This window comes from Phalacrocorax carbo, chromosome 17, assembly GCF_963921805.1.
Source record: "Phalacrocorax carbo chromosome 17, bPhaCar2.1, whole genome shotgun sequence".
NCBI lineage: Eukaryota > Metazoa > Chordata > Aves > Suliformes > Phalacrocoracidae > Phalacrocorax > Phalacrocorax carbo.
The window spans coordinates 3,357,496-3,374,208 of NC_087529.1; the positions used below are offsets into that span (position 1 = coordinate 3,357,496).

Here is a 16,713-nt window from a genome sequence, read left to right on the forward strand (position 1 = left end):
ATATATAAAAATATATGGCTAGTATCAGTATAAGGCAAATAGTCTGACTGCATTCCTCAGCACGTACCACCTTGCCCTCTGTAGTTAAAACAAACACTGTTGATAAGGAAAAGATGCCTCATCAGACACAGAACCCGAGCAGGATTTGTCAAGCTGAAAGTGCTGTGACTTGAGCGAGGGTGCAGCCTACCTGTGAGGAAGAGGTGGCCCTGGCTCCGGTGCAGAGCTTGGCTTCCCCGGCTCCCCCATATCTTTGCAGAAGGTGGGATTTATTTTTTGGTGGAACTTTTTGAAACTGTAAATGCTGTATGTGCATCTTGCTGTTCTGTGTCTCCTTTCCACCCTCATCCCGACCCCTCTCCAGGTCTGGAATTCCCTTGGGGGCCAAAACCCTTCAGTGAAGTTGTTGCTGGGCCTCTGCTAAGAAACAACGGCCAGACGCTAGACAGCAATGCCCTGGAGGGCTCGCACGTTGGTGTCTATTTCTCTGCACACTGGGTGAGTAGTAGGCACTTTGCAGAGCAATTAGAGCGAGCTTAGGGGGTGCTCTGGGGTTCCCCCTGCAGCTCTTGATGCAGAGCTCTGGGGGAGGGTAAAGACCGCTGGCTGGTTGGTGTTGAAGCAGTTAAAATGTTCTGGTCATTCTGGAAGAAGCCACAGCATTGCAGTGGCCTGTCATTCTCAGCTGCCGCTTCAGAAGGCAAGAAGGGTGGTCAGATTTTGAAAGTGGAAGAGGTTTTGTTGGCAACTTATGGGCCGTAAGCTCCAGCCACATTCAGGGCTGCTGCCCAGGATTCCAGCAAAGATGAAGTCACATCTGTCTTTTCATGGTCACTAGGTCATCTGGACCTGCTGGGTGTGGGTCTGGCCCTGTGGAGGAGACTATGTCCTTATGCAGGTGTTGTGTTTTGCAGTGCCCACCGTGCCGAAGCCTCACAAGGGTCCTGGTGGAGTCCTACCGGAAAATCAAGGAGGCGGGCCAGAAGTTTGAGATACTCTTCGTTAGCGCAGACAGGTAAGGAAGCACCAACACCCTGTGCAGGCAGAGCTGGCTGCCCCCAAGCTGGGAAGCTATGAGCATTGCTGGTTTGATTTGATGAGGAAATTTGATTTGGCGTAGGGCAGGTTGGCTCTGGTATTCGAAAGGCTGCCTGAGTCCTTTGCCCAGCGGTGAAGTGCAAAGGGGGGTTAGCAAGGGCAGTGGTGGGCTGAGAGCAGGCTCTGTCTGTGGAGCAGCTCTGTATTTCACTTTGTGGCTTATGGTTCCGAGGTCTGAAGGATGCTCAAGCTCCTGCTGTCACCATGGGTTGACGTTCAGATGCCCTGGAGAATTTGAAATATTTTATTGGGAAAAAATGCACCGCAGACTCCTTCTTGAGGGACTGGGGGCTTTAGATGTCATCGGGCTCTCCCCAGGTTGTGTCTGCCAGCAGCCCTTACCGGTGGGCTTTGGTAGAAGGGATAAACGCTTTGCAGGCCAGGTTTTTAATGAGAAAAGGAAAGAGCCTAGCAGGTGGAGGGGCTGTACTCTGGATCCCATGCCCTGTTCCCCTTGCACAGGTCAGAGGACTCCTTCAAGCAGTATTTCAGCGAGATGCCCTGGGTAGCCGTGCCCTACGCCGACGAGGCCAGACGGTCGCGCCTGAATCGACTCTATGGCATACAAGGTAGGAAGGGCCGCACTGATGCACGGTTCTCCTTTCTGCTCCTTTTGTTGAATATTTGTAATGTCTCCTCTTGTTTAACTAAAACAAGAAAACAGCAAAGCAAAGCACAGTGCCCCAGGCAGAGCTGCTTCATGTTTCTGCTCTCCACAAATTCACATTCCTACCACCTGCCAGGCAGGCTGTTAGTTGAAACAGGACTTCCATAAACAACCTAATTCTTCCTGGAAACTTGGAAGCTGTTTTTGGCTTGGATGGTTTTTGCCTAATTACTGATTTATTTATTTTGCTTTTTTCTTGAAGGTTTAAATTTCATTTTCTTGCTGTTTTATGTAATGCAAAGGCAAGCCATGGTTCTCTGCAGAGGCTGAGAAAGATGGCATCTGGTTTATGTTAGTGACATGAATTACAGAAGAGTGTGTGTTTGATGTAAACCATGGCTTTGCCTTTACTGTACATGCCAGTGCCAGAATTCTAGCAACCCTGGCTGCTCGGAGGGGCAAGGGAGAGAGGCTCTGTCTGTCTGGGTGGCTTCAAAGCATCCCAAAGATGATAAAAGCTCACAGCAGCCCTCCTGGGGACTCGCACCTTGTTCCTGCAGGGGGCAAACTGCAGCAAAGACCCGTGCAAGGAAAACAGCTCGCAAGGAGGTCTTCAGTACGTACATATAGTTTCTCCCTGTGGTTAAAGGGTCTCACTGCAGCGTGCCTGTTTCTTACCCATTTCCATGTGGCATCGGTGAGGTGGGCACAGGCTGGCAGAGGGTTAATGCAATCTGTGGGGAGGAGGAGTGTTGCCAAAGGTGGCCAAGGGCCTGGGGAGACTGGCAGGAGAAATAATCCCTCCGTCGGGTCCTCTCTGAACACCCCTTCCAGGGTGAGCTCAGGTGCCGTCGCTCAGCTCTGTTCCCTGACCTTAAACCAAGAATAACCATTTGCCAGCTTTAAATAGCCATCAGTTTGCTGCTTAATTACCTTCCCATGAGGCAAGAACTTTGTAAAGTCATCTGTCTTTTCCCCAGCCCGCTCACAAACCTCTCCAGTGCTGGTTTCGCCTGAGCACTGCAGGATTGCTGCCAGTTTCACTGGGTCTTTCTGTAAATAAGGTGTCCAGACGTGGATACTTGAGCACCAGGCATGCTGTAGCCAGGGAAACAGTGACAACAGCTTTCCCTCTGACTCCGGCCACTGGCTCCTTAAATGTCTCTCTTCATTGTGTGCTGACCTGAAAATGTAAATATTTGCTGTTCCTCTGTGCCCTGACCCTCTTCCTCTGCCAGGGAAGCTCCCACGTTATCCCTGCATTTCATCTGCTCTCCCAGGGACACTGACCCCGGGGATTTGGGCATGTTTGAGTGCAAACCCTTCTACTTATCTGTCATGGTTTTCCTGTAAAGCAGGAACCTCTCCACAAGGACAAACTGCAGTCCCACTAAGCAGCATTGAAATGTGGAGGCAGGCTAATTTGCACCCTGCATGGGAAGCATCATCGCCGTCCCACCGCCCTTCCCACCCGGGTGCCACACAGGCTTTGCCAGGCTGGGCTGGGCTCGTGTTTCCCCACTGCAGTCTGGGGTGGATGCTGAGGCACCGGGAGGTGGGACTGAGGGCTGGAGGTGAACCCTCACGCCACTCCTCAGGGGCTGTGGTTGTTGTTGACCCCTGCACAGGCAGTGACTTGGGATCCTCCCCAGTGATTCCGGAGCTGCTTCGCGTGAGCGTGGCGGGTACCTGCCTGTTTGCGGTCAGGCTTTAGCAGCAGGCTGCTGCGCCAGCTGTAGAGGGAGGTTTCTGCAAACAGAACTACATGTCGTGGGCTCGACTCATTGCCACTGGTGGTTATTCTACCTAAATGAAAAATTGGATCCAAGTAATCTAATCTGCCTTTCCCCAAACGCATGCTGCCTCTATAACTGCATCTCTGGGTGCTCCCTTCGGAGCTGCACCTATGCACCAGCAAGACCGTGGTCCAGGTTACTATCCTGGTGGTGCCTTGGGTTGTGAGCTCAGTGTACATGCGGGGTGGATTTTCTGCTGGTTTTTGTAAGGCCAGGAACTGAAACAACAGAAGAAGCTTGTCTTCCCCAGCTGCTTTAAGTTCCTGAGTGGTGGAAAGTAGCAAGAGAGTAAAATCTCTTGTTGTTTTAGTGCTGTGTTGGCCCCTACAGCATTCAAAAACTCAGTGTAAAATATAAGTTGAGTTATTGGCCTTTATTTGGGTTTACTTGAATGCCTCTATTCATAACCCATGTGCAGTCAGTGGGCTGTACCATACCCACCTATATTAAATTGCTTCTGGGTGCAGCACCATCTTGAGAGTCATGTCTTGTGTCGTGGCTGCTTAGAAATAATTCTCTGTTGTGCGTGCTGCTCCTGGCCTGCGTGGTCCTGCCTTAGCTGAAATCCCCTGATGTCAGCTCTCCTTGCGATGGGATGGGGAGCAGAGAGAAATGTTATGCTCGGGTGGAAGTTGCCCCTTTTTGTTGCGTCTCTTATGAGAGCTTTTGGGTTCCTGAATGTTCCCTATGGACTCCGTGGTGGCAATATGGGATTTGCAGTCCCTCGGGGGAACTTCCAAAAGCTTTTGTTCCCACCCTGCCTCATGCTTTAGCCCAGATACCAGTCACTCATGCAGCCCGGCTGGTGGCAGCAGCCTGGAAGTCACTGTTACGGGAGGTTTTTCCTACTGTTTCTGGAGCTTTCTTCTGAACAGGTGAAAAAACAGCAGTAAGACTCACCACCCATCCTGCGGTTGGTGTATTCTGAGTGTTTGCTTCACGTTGATTTTGATTACTCACCCAACAGATTTAATGCAGATTAGACTTCCATGTCAGATATGAGTTTTAATATATAAATAAGTAAATGTATCGCCAGGTTCAGTAACAAATCATTTGGCCCCTGTGTTTTCATAAAATGCTAGCCCCGTGGGAACCAAATCCATTTTCTAATGCATAAAATCAAACTGAGCCCGTCTATGCTAATTCTCATCCAAGCTTATACAATATTCATTGCAGAGTGTCTGATCTATGATTCTTCTTGATAAGTAAATTCTGGTGTTATGACTCTCGGCAATTACCAAAGCCCCCAAAAGGCACTAAAATAACAAATAGTGACTGTGATGAGCAGGAAAGGGGGGATGGGGGGGGAAGTATTGGGGTTAGCGGGCGTGGATAAGGTTAAGGATGGTTCTGGTCCTGCTGGTCCTGTTCAAAGAGGACATGTTTGCCAGGGGAGCAGTAACAAGGCTTGCCTGGGAAGACGAGGCTGATCCTACAGGGCACCACCGTGAGCCCAGTAGGGCCATGCCCTAACCATGGGGACCTGGCCAGGGGTGCGCAGGAAGGAGCCGAGGAGACAAGGCAGCAATGCTCGGGACCGGGGGGCAGCAGTGGGAGCAGGGCCAGGTGGGTCGCGGCAGCCTCAGCCTTCTCCAGGTAGGTCTGGAAAGGAAACCAGAACTTCGTGGCTGGTGAGAAACCTCTGATACCGGGTGCAGGGATTGACCTGGCGCATGTCACACACCTGCTAACAGACTGAAAACCCAACCCCAAGTTTTCTGATGCGTTACTTATATTTCCCAAACAAGCTAAACCCAGGATGAATTATCTTAAAGACTCTTTGTTTTCTGAGTCAGTTTTGTATTTGCAGCTGGAGGTTTTAGTGGCTGGGTGCTTTCTTGTGTGTGTGTGTGTCCTCGTACGCAAATCAGGTAAAGTCTGAATGCTTTGAATAGTGACTGAAGTCCCTGGTAGCTGTGGGATCACACTCACAATTATCTGGGACTAAATTGGGCCCTTAGTTTTCCCAGATCAGCAAAGCTTATTTGAAATCTCTGCCTTAATGTGCTGTGTGTGGGTTGACTGGCGACAGGATAGCGAGCTAAGCCCACGTTTCTAGCCTGTCCCTCATGTATAATGCAGGTCTGGAGAGGATGGAAAAGCAGGCATTTGGGGCGGGGTTGGGAATTGTAAAAGGATAAAAGTCCGAATCATGTGTGGTGCTGATCACCATGTGCTTCTCCCGGCTTCAGTAGAAGTTTGTGCCTTGCAGGGTAGGGCAAGAGTGAGATTTCCCAATTCCTTCCAGTCTGCTTAACCCATCCCTGCCCTAGAGCTATTTTGAACACCAGCAGGTAATGAATAAGCCTTTTTGTGATACAAAATGGTTTTCTTGGCATACCCTTAGGATTTGGAAGCCCAGCCATCGGGCTGTTCCTGAGCTGCTGTTGCACCAGCCCTACGCGTGCAGCCCTGGTGTGCTGGCAGGAATGTGAGCGGCGCTGCCGGGCTGGAATGAGGGGAATGCGGCCGCTCGCCCAGACCTGCACGCAGGCGTGGGACAGCCAGCCAGCCGTGTATTTCCTAGAGAAATGCCTAGAATTCAGAGAGCTTGTGAGTAACCCATTGTTGTACAAACACGAGAGCGCAGTGCCAGGAGTCCGGCAGGGGCAAGCACGCTGCGTCCCCCCTGCTCAGAGAATGGCTCTGCAGGGTATTTCTAACAAATGAGCTTTAAAATGAACCTTTGGATGAGGGCAGGAGGATCTGAGTTGCCTTGGTTTGCTGGTTGTGATTTGGGGGATGTTGCTGCTGGAGGAGATGCTGGATAGCAAGTGGATCGAAGCCCAGATGGTGAGAAGCAGACAGCAGCACTGGTCACTTGACCTGTCTCTTGGGGCCTGATCCCAAACTCTCCCCTATTCCTTCCTTGTGGGGTATTTCTTTGTCTCCTTGATGAGAGAGGAATGGTGTGCTTTCCAGATGAAGTCACCACCATGAGCTGCTCCTGTGACTGTTTTGTGGCCGGAAAGCCTCCTTGGTGCCTTACCAGATGGGACGGCCGCCAGCTGGTGTCCACCCTGCCTCACTGCCAGCCGGGCGGGGGCTGAGTAGGTGACTTGGGCTAAATCTCTGCTGCGGGCACATTTGCCTCGAGGGCAGCGGTCAAGCGGAGTGTATGCCAGGTTCCTTTGCAAGGGCTGCACGTGGTTTAGATGTGACAAAGTCTGCTGGCGTTAGTGTGTATGGTCCCGCTCGGTCTCCACTTGGAGAGGCATCGCTCCCCTTTGGGTATTCCTGGGGACAATCAGGGCTCTGAGTGATGTCTTGAAGAAAATGGAATTTTTGGAATTTTCCGCTAAGCCGTAACAATGAACTAAGTGAGCTTGGCAAAACAGAATTTGACGGCCAGAGACGGGAACTGAGAGATAGAGAAGCACTTGTTTTACGACTATACCCTTGAAGAGAGCGGAGAGACTGATCAAAGCAAACATCCCACCTCAGAAGCCACCGAGAACGGGGTGATAAAGTGTACGGTCAAGGAGAACAACTAATTGGGATGTTGATAAGAACTAAAACAAAGTGTCCATTAGGGGAACTATTTCATTATAATACTAAAAATCACGCCCACAGGCCAGAAACCACCACCTCCCCACCCCCCCCAGTAAGTCCCTTACTCTCTGAGCATGGGTGGTAAATTAAAAGTGAACTGTACTTCTACATGGAAGGGAGAAAGAAAGAAGTTAACCAATTATTAGCTGAGGCGTGTGAATATTAGCTGTGATTGACACATTTAACTGTATAAATGCCTCGTAGTTTCTCAGTGCGATGTGCTGGCTTTGTGGGTTACCACCTAGCACCAATCTTTGCGCAAAAATCATTTAAATAAAATACCTCTGCTCTGCGTGTAGTTTGGTGTTTTGCACAGCGGGCAAATGAACTTGCTTTTTGGGATAACATGAGCACTAAATCACCGTTGTCAGTGCTGGGGTGAGGGCTTTCCTCCACCAGCGGTGTCGGGAGCCTGCCTCGCCAGGCTCAGGCGGTGCGAAACCCAAACCAGGTAATAATGTTCACGACTTGTCAGATGCATCCCTGTGCTCTGGAAATGGCTGGTGCTTAGCGCCGAGGAGGGGTGTGGGGGTTCATGGCGGAGTTCGTGGCTGCAAAATATATGGCGTTCCTTCTGGGAAGGAACACACCCTGCTTCCTGGCTGCCGTGGTCTGCGGTCCGCCCTGCAAAAAGATTTGCGTGTGTTCCTGTGAGCTGGGGACTGGGCTCTTGCGGTGGCAGCCACGTCTCAGCGCTGGGGCGATGGTGCCTGCAGGTCCCTGCTGCTCTGCCTCGTGCACAGGAGGCACGTCTGTGTGGCACTTTGCAAGAGGGAGCTTGCAAGGAGGGACCCTGTGCGCTATGGTAGAGTTTGCATCCAGGAGCATCAGCGTCAGCCAGCCGTGACCCCTGCCTGCGCTCGGGCAGGGAAAGGCAGGCAATGCCAGAGCCTGTCTCCCAGCTTCCTGCTCTGGCTGTTGAATTACAGCGCTTTGCTAGGATGGAAACAGGATCCAGGGACCCCGTTCCCACACCGTGCACGTGCTGCAGAGAGGCAGCGTGCTCGCTGGGCTCCTGCCAGAGCCCGAGGCGATAGGAAAAGGCCTTTCTCCCCACGCCCTGTTGCTGGCCAGTTCACACTTTGGCTGATCCCCTTGTTTTTCTTCCATCGCAGGCATCCCGACTCTCATCGTTCTGGACTCCAAGGGAGATGTGATCACACGGCAGGGGCGGGTGGAGGTGCTGAACGACATCGAATGCCGCGAGTTCCCCTGGCATCCCAAGCCCGTGCTGGAGCTGACGGACTCCAACGCCGTGCAGCTGAATGAGGGTCCCTGCCTCGTTCTCTTTGTAGGTATGGAGCATTGCTGCTTTGAAAGCAGGGCCTGTGCTCGGGAAGGGTGCTGGGCTACCTACCAGCTTGGCTGGAGCTGGCTACGGGGCTGAGAACCTGCCTCCACTAGTGACAGCATCCACGGGAAGGGACATCAGCCTGTTATCATCACCAGGAGCAATGTTGCAGGGTCCAGAGAAACCATGGGGAGACAGAGGTCCCCGTGGAGTCCCCTCGAGGGATTCAAGGGAGCTAACAGACCTGGAGCCTTGCCCGCACCAGAGAAATGGGCTGCTGCAGCTCACAGGGGTTTGCCAGAGCCTGCCCGTGCCCGTGGGTCTCCTGCAGCTCCAGCCCAGCCACCAAGGGATGCGATGGAGTAGGGATTTGCAGTGGAGAAGAGCTGTCGTATCAAAGATGGTTCCGCGGCGGCTGTGGAGAGGAATGCTGATTAGCTGTTGGGGTGTGTGAGAAATACACTGTCACAGCCAGTGGTGGTTGAGGCAGGAAAGGCCTTTCTGGAGCGGGGACTTCAGGCACATGTGACATTGCAGAGGAAGCATCTCTGGGAGGGATTGGAGCTCTGTGCTGGAAACCACAGCTCGGGGCTTGAATCCCTGAGCTGAGCGGGGCTGTGAGAGTCAAAGGAGCCTCCTGCGTGCCCTGCTGGTCCTCGGGTACTTGCCCCTGTGGGGTGCTGGCTACAGGGCAGGCTTTTCCCCAAAGCTCCTGTCCCTCTTCCACTGCTAACCCACATGTGAAGCTCTGCCGTGGTTGGAAACAGCCCTAGAACTCATCCAAAGCACAGCTGGCTTGTTCCTCATCACTTCCCTGCAGTGATGGACAGTTAAATCAGGCGAGGGCCGTGGCTGGGATGAGCTGTGCTGCAGGCTGAGCCCCAGCAGGGCCGGGGGGCAGCTGAGGGGCACGCCCAGCATCCCGGGGAGTGAGCCAAGGGGTCCTGGGCTCGTGGGGTGGGGGGAGGCTCGACCGCCATTCTCAGAGTGCGCCTGTCCCTTGAGTGCCCTGTGGAGCGGCGGTGGGCGTTTGCTGAAGAGCCCCCCTTGTCCCAAGCCTGCTGGGGTTGCAGAGGGGGCCTGGCCCAGGGCAGGGCTCATGGCTCACTTCCTTGCATGCACTTTGTGAGCAGCACACCCTTCTCTGCAGCGCTGATAACATGGCTCTCACTCTTTCCCATCTTCCCTTTCAGATTTCCTTTTGACCCTGATTATTTATTCAGCAGAGCCCAGCAGGAGATGTGAATGCAGAGCCAAAAATACTCTTCTTGCGCGGGGAGGACTGGCTGGCCACGCCAAGCGTGATTGATTGGGGCCGGCACTGCAGGCCTCTGGAAAGAGTTATTTTTATCTTGCTCTGAGCAAAGTTTTTCTGTCACCTTGCCGCAAACAGCTCATTGGGAGAATGCTTCCCGGCCGGCGGCTGGGGCTCTCGCTCGGCGCTTGAGGGGATGCGCAGCCTCGGTGAAATCTGCCGGCGGTGTGCTGGGGTGGAGGTGAAGCTGGTGTTGCACCAAGGCAGGCACCGGGAATGGGGGGCTACAGGCTGGCCTGTGTGCTGCTGGGAGACGCCCCAAACAGACTGGTGCCTGCACTGCGTGGGCAGCAGCACCCCCAGGAGAAGGCAGGCTTAGCAAGAGCCAGTTGTGAATAAATCCTGACCGTTCTACATCCGTCCCCGGAGAGGTTAGGGCTAGGTTAGCCAGAGTGTGCAGGGCTACCTGGAGTGCTGCCAGCCGCAGGTTTTTTGTAGAAAAATCAATCCCTGCAGACACCCACAACTCTACATATTTATCACTGTCATGCACGCGGGACAGACCCTGAAATGCGGTGTGCAGTGTCTCTGGAATCTCCTGCTTTGCTTGGAGAAGCCAGAGAGGGGGACAGGGATGTGTGGAGCAAGGGCAGAGCGGGCTTCGAGAACAGGCATCGCCTGTCCCAGCCATGGGCTGGACCGGACGTGTCGGATGGTTACACTGGACCACGAGAGCTGCACGAGCTGTGTGTGACTGAGAGACCAGGGGCCTCTCTTCCACCTTCTTACTTTTTTTTTTTTAATGCTAAAAGTTGTCCTCAAATTGAAATCGTTTCATCTCGATGCTGTTCAAGGACGCAGTCTCTCCTCTTTTCAGCTCAGTATTTGAACTTCAGTGGTGGCTGGTGTTTGATTGATGTTGCCATCTCTTTCTACTCTACCTCTGTCAAATCAAAGCTTCCTTCACAGCACTGCTGCCGCCAAGACTCGAGCAGAAAAGCTGCTGAGCAGCCGTCCCAAGGCGGAGGGATGGTGGGTGGCGGGCAGGGGTGGCAGGCAGTCTCAGATCAGCGCGTTCGTTTGGTCTTCAAAACATCCTGACGCTTCTCAAACGGCATAACAGCTTTTTTTGCGCCTGTTTGTCCCTGAGCTTCAGCAGCGGCACCAGGGAGTGAGCGGTGAAGTATTTGGGGAGCAGGAGCTGCTCTTCTGTTATGTGTTTCCCTGTCTAACATGAAAAACACATTTCAGCTGCTCCCTAATTGCTACAGAGCCACACGGCTTTGAAGTTTGTGCTGCGCATCCGGGCTCTGGTTTCCTGCGTGGTGGTGCTGTGGGATAGAGCTGCCGGCGCCCGGCCGGTTTGCATCTGTTTGATCCTAACCTCCTTTTTGCCTTGCCTCTTTTATTTTGTCCCCCCACCGCTGTGCCCTGCAGATTCAGAGGATGACGGAGAGTCAGAGGCAGCAAAACAACTGATTCAGCCCATAGCTGAAAAAATCATTGCCAAGTACAAAGCCAAAGAGGAGGAGGCACCGCTGCTCTTCTTCGTGGCAGGCGAGGTAAGCAGGAGGAGAGCACAGGGCTGCATCCTGCTGTGTCTTCATACGAGGACTGAGCTGGGCTGGGTGTCGCTGTTGCCACTCTTCAGGTGGGTAAACTGAGGCACGGAGCTACTGCAGCTAGTCAGAGACTGCGGAGCAAAGCCGGGCCCGAGTCCTGGCTCAGTCCCCTGCACTCATTGCTGGATATTACTTCTGGCAAAGGGGTCCCAGCTGTGTTTGCTCAGAGGTGGAAAAGCCTGACAGCAGGCGAGGGAGCTGCTGGGGATGGAGAGAGCAGGGCTGGGGGGAGGTGGGAGGGAGACAGCAGCTGCCTCCTTGAACTCCGAGGCTGTGTGGGCTGGAAAGCTGGCTGGGCAGGGGGAGAGGAGCCATGGTTTGGGTTTCAGCTGGGCCCAGCCAGTGCTGCTCTGCTTGCTGAGGTGCTGCTGCCTTTCTCCCCACCCTGGGAGGAGGGCAGGGACTGGTGCTCCAGCCCCTTCCATAAGGGCTGCCTGTGGGAGGCAGCCCCCATCCTGTGGGCTGGGCCTGTTTCTGTGCCGTGTGGGTGATGCTGGACAAAACGGCCCCTGAGAGTGGGCAGGGGCCACTCGGGGAGCACCGGTGCGGCACGGGGCTGTGCTGCTGCCAGCCACAGCAGGAGCATCCCAGCTCTGCTCTGCCCTGCCCTGGGGCTTGGCTGGGCATGTCACTGCAGCGCTCACCTGTCCCCCTGTGAAACGAGGGCTGTTCCCTGAGCTGTTGGTGGCTGGGATTGTATTTGGGGCATGTGCAGGCTGCAGTGTGCGGAGCCAGGGTTCTGCTGGAGGAAATGGGAAATGGGGAAACAGCACTTCTGGCCTCCCTTTCCCCTGTGTGGGCACTTTGCCCTGCTGCAGGCTTGAAAATGAGGAAGGTTTTGTGTAAGGGTCGAAAAAGCTCCCACGCCCTGCCAGGCCTGCGGTTCCCCTCCCTAGGCGCTGCCTGGGCAGGTAGCAGCTGCTGCGTGGCCGTGCGCCTGCTCCGTCCCTCCACGCTCACGTCACAGCCGCAGTGCGCTGCAAGGAGGGCCCTCCGGAGCCGCCCTGCGCACAAAAGGGTCCCCACCACTGCACCCTGGCCCCCCCTGCCAGGCAAGTCCCCACTGCTGCCTCCCACAGCCCTGTTGGCCCCCTCCGGGCAGACGCTCCCGCTCCTGCCACCGGAACAGGTCTCCAAGCATCCCAGCTCAGCCCTGCGCCCCTGAATAAGCCCCTTGTTGGGAAAGCTATTTTGGGAGGGTCCAGGACCTGCCCCCCTCCCCCAGAGCCTGTGAAGCATTTTCCTCCCACTCTCTGGCTGTAGCTGAAACATTGCCGCTATTCATCCTGCTCCCGACGTCCCTGCGGCGACCAGGCCGAAGAATGGGGAGCGTCCAGCACATCCCATTCATCCGTCACCTCAATAGCTGGGAGCACTGGCCCCAGGTCTCCGCTGGCCCCCATGCACAAAGCAGCTTGGCCACGGCCGGAGCAGGCGCCTCCCATTCTTCTGGTGCTGTCTGGGCCAGTTTTGCATTGATTAAAAAGGTTTTCGGTCCCTTTGCGGTGATGGGATAAAGGATGAGGCATCCCAACACCTGGACTCCAAGCCGGCCTGGGAGGTGGGAAGGGTGGGGTCGGCTGAGCGCCCCATCCCTGAGGCAGCGGGCCCAGCCCCGCTTGCCCTTCCCCGCCATGTGGTCCCGGCTGCGCCAGAAACCCCTGCAATGGAAGGGGAGGCGCGACAGGAGTTACCCTGCCGGTCGCCACCGCGCGCTGCAGAGCCACCAGCCGCTAACCAGATTGATTTCTGTTACTGCCCTTGGAAAGGGGCTCAGAGGAACGCCCCGCTTCGGGTGCTGTGCGTCGTGGGCTTGCCTGGGAGCAGGAGGTGAATCGCCCCAGCGCCGGCTTTTGCATTGCACAGCCTTGGCAGAGACAAATTCATTTTTCCCCTTTGGCCAGAGCTGTGCTGTGCCTGGCCAGAGGGAGGGCAGCCTGCTCCCCCTGCAAGCTCCCCCTGCGGAGCCCTGCAGGCTTTTGTGCGTGCCCTCAGACGCTTGGGTCTGCCGGTGGGTGGGATCTCGGCGCTGGCCCAAAGCACGGCACTTCGTCCCATTCCTGTTCTCTGGTTTGCTCTGGGCGTGCACCCAGCTCCCTTCGGCATCTGCTCCCTGTGAGCGGCGAGGCCGTGGCTGTGCTGGCAGAGGGCTAGTGAGCCCCCACATTTGGCGCTTGCACCCAGCTCACGAGTTGCAGATGCCAAAACTTCTCCTGCCCCAGAGGCTCCAGGGCGGCCTGGGGCAGCGGGTCAGCCTGGGGGTGCTGGGGGCTGTGCCCGGTGCGGAAAGGGTTGGAGGAGTGCCTGGACCCATCCCAGCCTGGGGTGACAAACCCGCAGGCAGCAGGGCGGGTGCTGCCTGTGCGCTCGCGGTCCTGCGATGCTGCTGCAAGTCCCAAGGGCTCAGGAGGTATTTGTGGGCTGGACCACGGTGTGGAAGGAGCAAACTGCTCCTGCTTGTCCTGGCTCTGCTGATCACTCCTCTCTCCCTCTTGTTTCGCCCTCCAGGATGACATGACCGACTCCCTGCGGGATTACACCAACCTGCCCGAGGCTGCGCCCCTGCTTACCATCCTGGACATGTCGGCCCGGGCCAAGTACGTGATGGATGTGGAGGAGATCACGCCTGAGATCGTGGAAGCCTTTGTCAGCGACTTTCTAGCAGACAAGCTAAAACCCGAGCCCATCTAAGGGGGGCTTCTGCGCCAACAGACATTATTTAAAACTAGGTCTCTCTTCCGCCGCTCGTGGATTCTCCAGCGTGTCCTCACGCCCGACCCAGTATCCAACCTTCTTGTGGTGCCTTGTTTTACGCAGTGAATCCTTCTCCTAAGCAAACTCCTTGAGATGCACTTTCAGCAGGGAGTCGTTGGCGTTTGGAGACTTCGCTTGTGCTTCATGGTGATATATTCTCTAATAACCAGGCCAGAACTGTTACTGTATTGTTATTTTATACACGGCACTAGCTAGCAGGCAAATCTTTTTGCATGGTGTTCTTCCCAACATATGCATCAGGCAGTGGATGGGGTTCTTGGGGCTCTTTTCTTCTCCTTCTCCCCCTTCTTTCCTTTCCTACCACCCCTGCTGTCTAAGTGACTTTAAGGAAGCAATAAGGAAACTGTCCCCTTTGCCCCTGGCCTGTCCTCCTTTCCCATGCGAGTGCCCTGACAAGGCCAAGACAAAGTCTTAACTGCTGACAACCTCTGAAAGACCACGGCGCAGCTGAGCTCTTCCTCCTGGGGGCGAGACCCTTCCGGGTGGGTTTCCCACCTCCCACCCCAAGCACCAACAGCCTTAGGTGGCGCTGGCTGCGCATGTCGGGGGTCACCTGCCTGTGATGGGTGCATGTTCCCGCCCTTGCTCGCTGAGCCAGGAGGACCACCACCACCGGGCTGCCCTCACCTCTCTCGTCTCTCTTGTGCTTTCCCCATTCCCTCTCACCCCTTCTCTGGTATGAAATGTCCTTTCCCCCTCTATGTTAGTTGATTGAGCTGTTTTTTGTAGGTGTGTCCCAAACCCAATGTTAATGGTGCTGTTCTTTAAAAAATAACCAAAAAAAAACCCCAACAAAAAAAATCCCCCCCTAACCCAAGCAGCACAGCCAAGCCCCTCAAAAGTGACATTGTAAAAACTGTACATGGTGATTGGAACTTTGTAATAAAACCGTTATAACCACCTCGTCCCCGGAGGTGCCGATTGCCGCGTCCCGCCGAGAAGGAGAGGGAGCCCGCCTGGGACCCACGCGGCAGGAGGAGCCCCCCACCCTGACCCTGTGGGGTAGGTGTCAGTGCCGGCAGCTCCCAGCACTGTGGCAGCTGAGCCGGGTCCGCGTGTTACCCCCCCCGCACGGCTGTTTGCTGCACTTTGCTCGGGGATGGTGACTCCCATGAGCTGTTTGGAGACACCAGGGAGCGGGGAAGCACGGCCTCGCTGCGCCCACCCACCCTGTGGGCTCTGCTCACAGCCCCCCCAGCCGAGTGTCCCCCCTGGCCGCTGCTGGACGCAGCAGCGGCTGCGGTGGTTTCCACCAGCATCCCGGGGCGGGTGTTGTCCCGGAGGTGTGCTCACTGTGCGCTGAATAGCAGGTGTTGTGCAAGCCACCGCTTCTCCATCTCAGCTCTTCAGTCAGCGGTGGCAGGATTATGGCCTCTCCCCTTCTATCGCTGCTGCAGCAACGCACCCCGGCAGGAGCTGGGAAAAGCCACCAGCTCAGCAAGGCAGGAACCATATAAATCCACCGTGTGTTTTGCGTGTTCCAGAGGCTCTTGTGTTCAGCGGTGATTCACTGGCCGGTGAGCTGTTTGAGGAGCAGCAGCGTGGCCTGGCTCGCTGGTCCCTGAGCTGGGAGGGCAGGAGCAGGCGGAGGGGGCTGCGTGTGGCCGGGCCAGGGGCCGCTGTGAGCATGACAGCAGCAGCCCCTAAATTACTAAAATACCTGAAATTAACTCTAACTCAAATCCCCTTTACTAGAGATTTTTTAGGAAATAGCCTTCTCAGTGAGCTATCTCCTGTAGGGTTAAGGGCTCGTGCAGTGAGCTGTGCCTGGCTGGACTCGAGCGGCATGGAGGCGGCTGAGCAGCAGCATTGCCTCCAGCCCCCGCTGCCACCCAGCACCCACGCTGCCTCTGCTCAGTGGGTGCCTGCTGGTTTGAGGGCAGTCGCAGTGGTTTTGTGGTTTGAAAGACCGTGGGGTCTTGTAGCATTTGGTCTTGCAGCAGCGGCTGATCATTTTAGCGAGGGAGAACCTGTATTCCCCTACAGATGCTGTCGTTCGGGCTCCTAGCGAGGCAGGGAGCTCAGCACTGCCACAGCCACCCTGGTAGCTGCTTGGTAGGAACTGGAGCAAAGCAGCAATTTTTCCTGCCTGAGAATTGAGTCATTTGGGGTCAATTTGATGAGACCAGGGCTGGAACTGTGCTCCGGAGCTGGAATTGCTCAGCTGGAGCAGCTTCAGGCTCAAGGTAACACCGCTGTCTGACAGCACACCGCATGTGCAGCCCGGGCAGCGCTGCACACCACTCGGATACAGGGGCTGAGGCATCAAGGAGGCTGAATCTCGCTCTGGGTATTTCTTGAGCAGACAAGATAAATTATTTCAATGTGGTACGGGGAAACCAGAGCCCACAGAGTGGTCTGGTGGTAAGTAGCTGGTTGTGCAACTCGCAGCCAGGGTAGAGGGGGCATATTTAAATGTGCAGCAGGCGGGTGGCAGCCAGCGCTGTCGCAGGAGCGGTCCATCAATGTGTGGCTCCCAGCGATGCGGAGAGCATTGCACAGCCTGGGCAGGAGCCTCCAGCGTGAGCAGGGCTGCGGGGCACATCCCAGCTCCGCGGCGGTGGGTTGCTGCGAGCCGGCTTGTTGCCCTTGGGGAGGCATGGAGTGGCCCCAGGGTCTCCTTCCCTGGGGGCCAGCACCCACTACCCTCCGAGGGACGGCCACAGCGGGCAGAAGCACCCACAGCTCCTTTCCCACCCTTCCCCTCCATCATCCAT

At 55.5% G+C, this 16,713-nt stretch overlaps 1 protein-coding gene across 2 annotated transcripts in view; it reads left to right on the top strand.

Annotated features, from left to right (window-relative positions):
- NXN (nucleoredoxin) overlaps nucleotides 1-14,893 on the top strand; it is a 54,155-nt gene extending 39,262 nt beyond the window's left edge. For both annotated transcript variants that reach the window (XM_064468020.1, XM_064468021.1), the window contains exons 3-8: nucleotides 365-498; nucleotides 915-1,015; nucleotides 1,561-1,667; nucleotides 8,169-8,348; nucleotides 11,037-11,161; nucleotides 13,730-14,893. In XM_064468020.1, the coding sequence (XP_064324090.1) occupies nucleotides 365-498; nucleotides 915-1,015; nucleotides 1,561-1,667; nucleotides 8,169-8,348; nucleotides 11,037-11,161; nucleotides 13,730-13,912 (830 nt within the window). In that variant the 3' untranslated portion in view covers nucleotides 13,913-14,893. The remainder of the gene's footprint in view (nucleotides 1-364; nucleotides 499-914; nucleotides 1,016-1,560; nucleotides 1,668-8,168; nucleotides 8,349-11,036; nucleotides 11,162-13,729) is intronic.
- The last annotated feature ends 1,820 nt before the right edge of the window (nucleotides 14,894-16,713 follow it).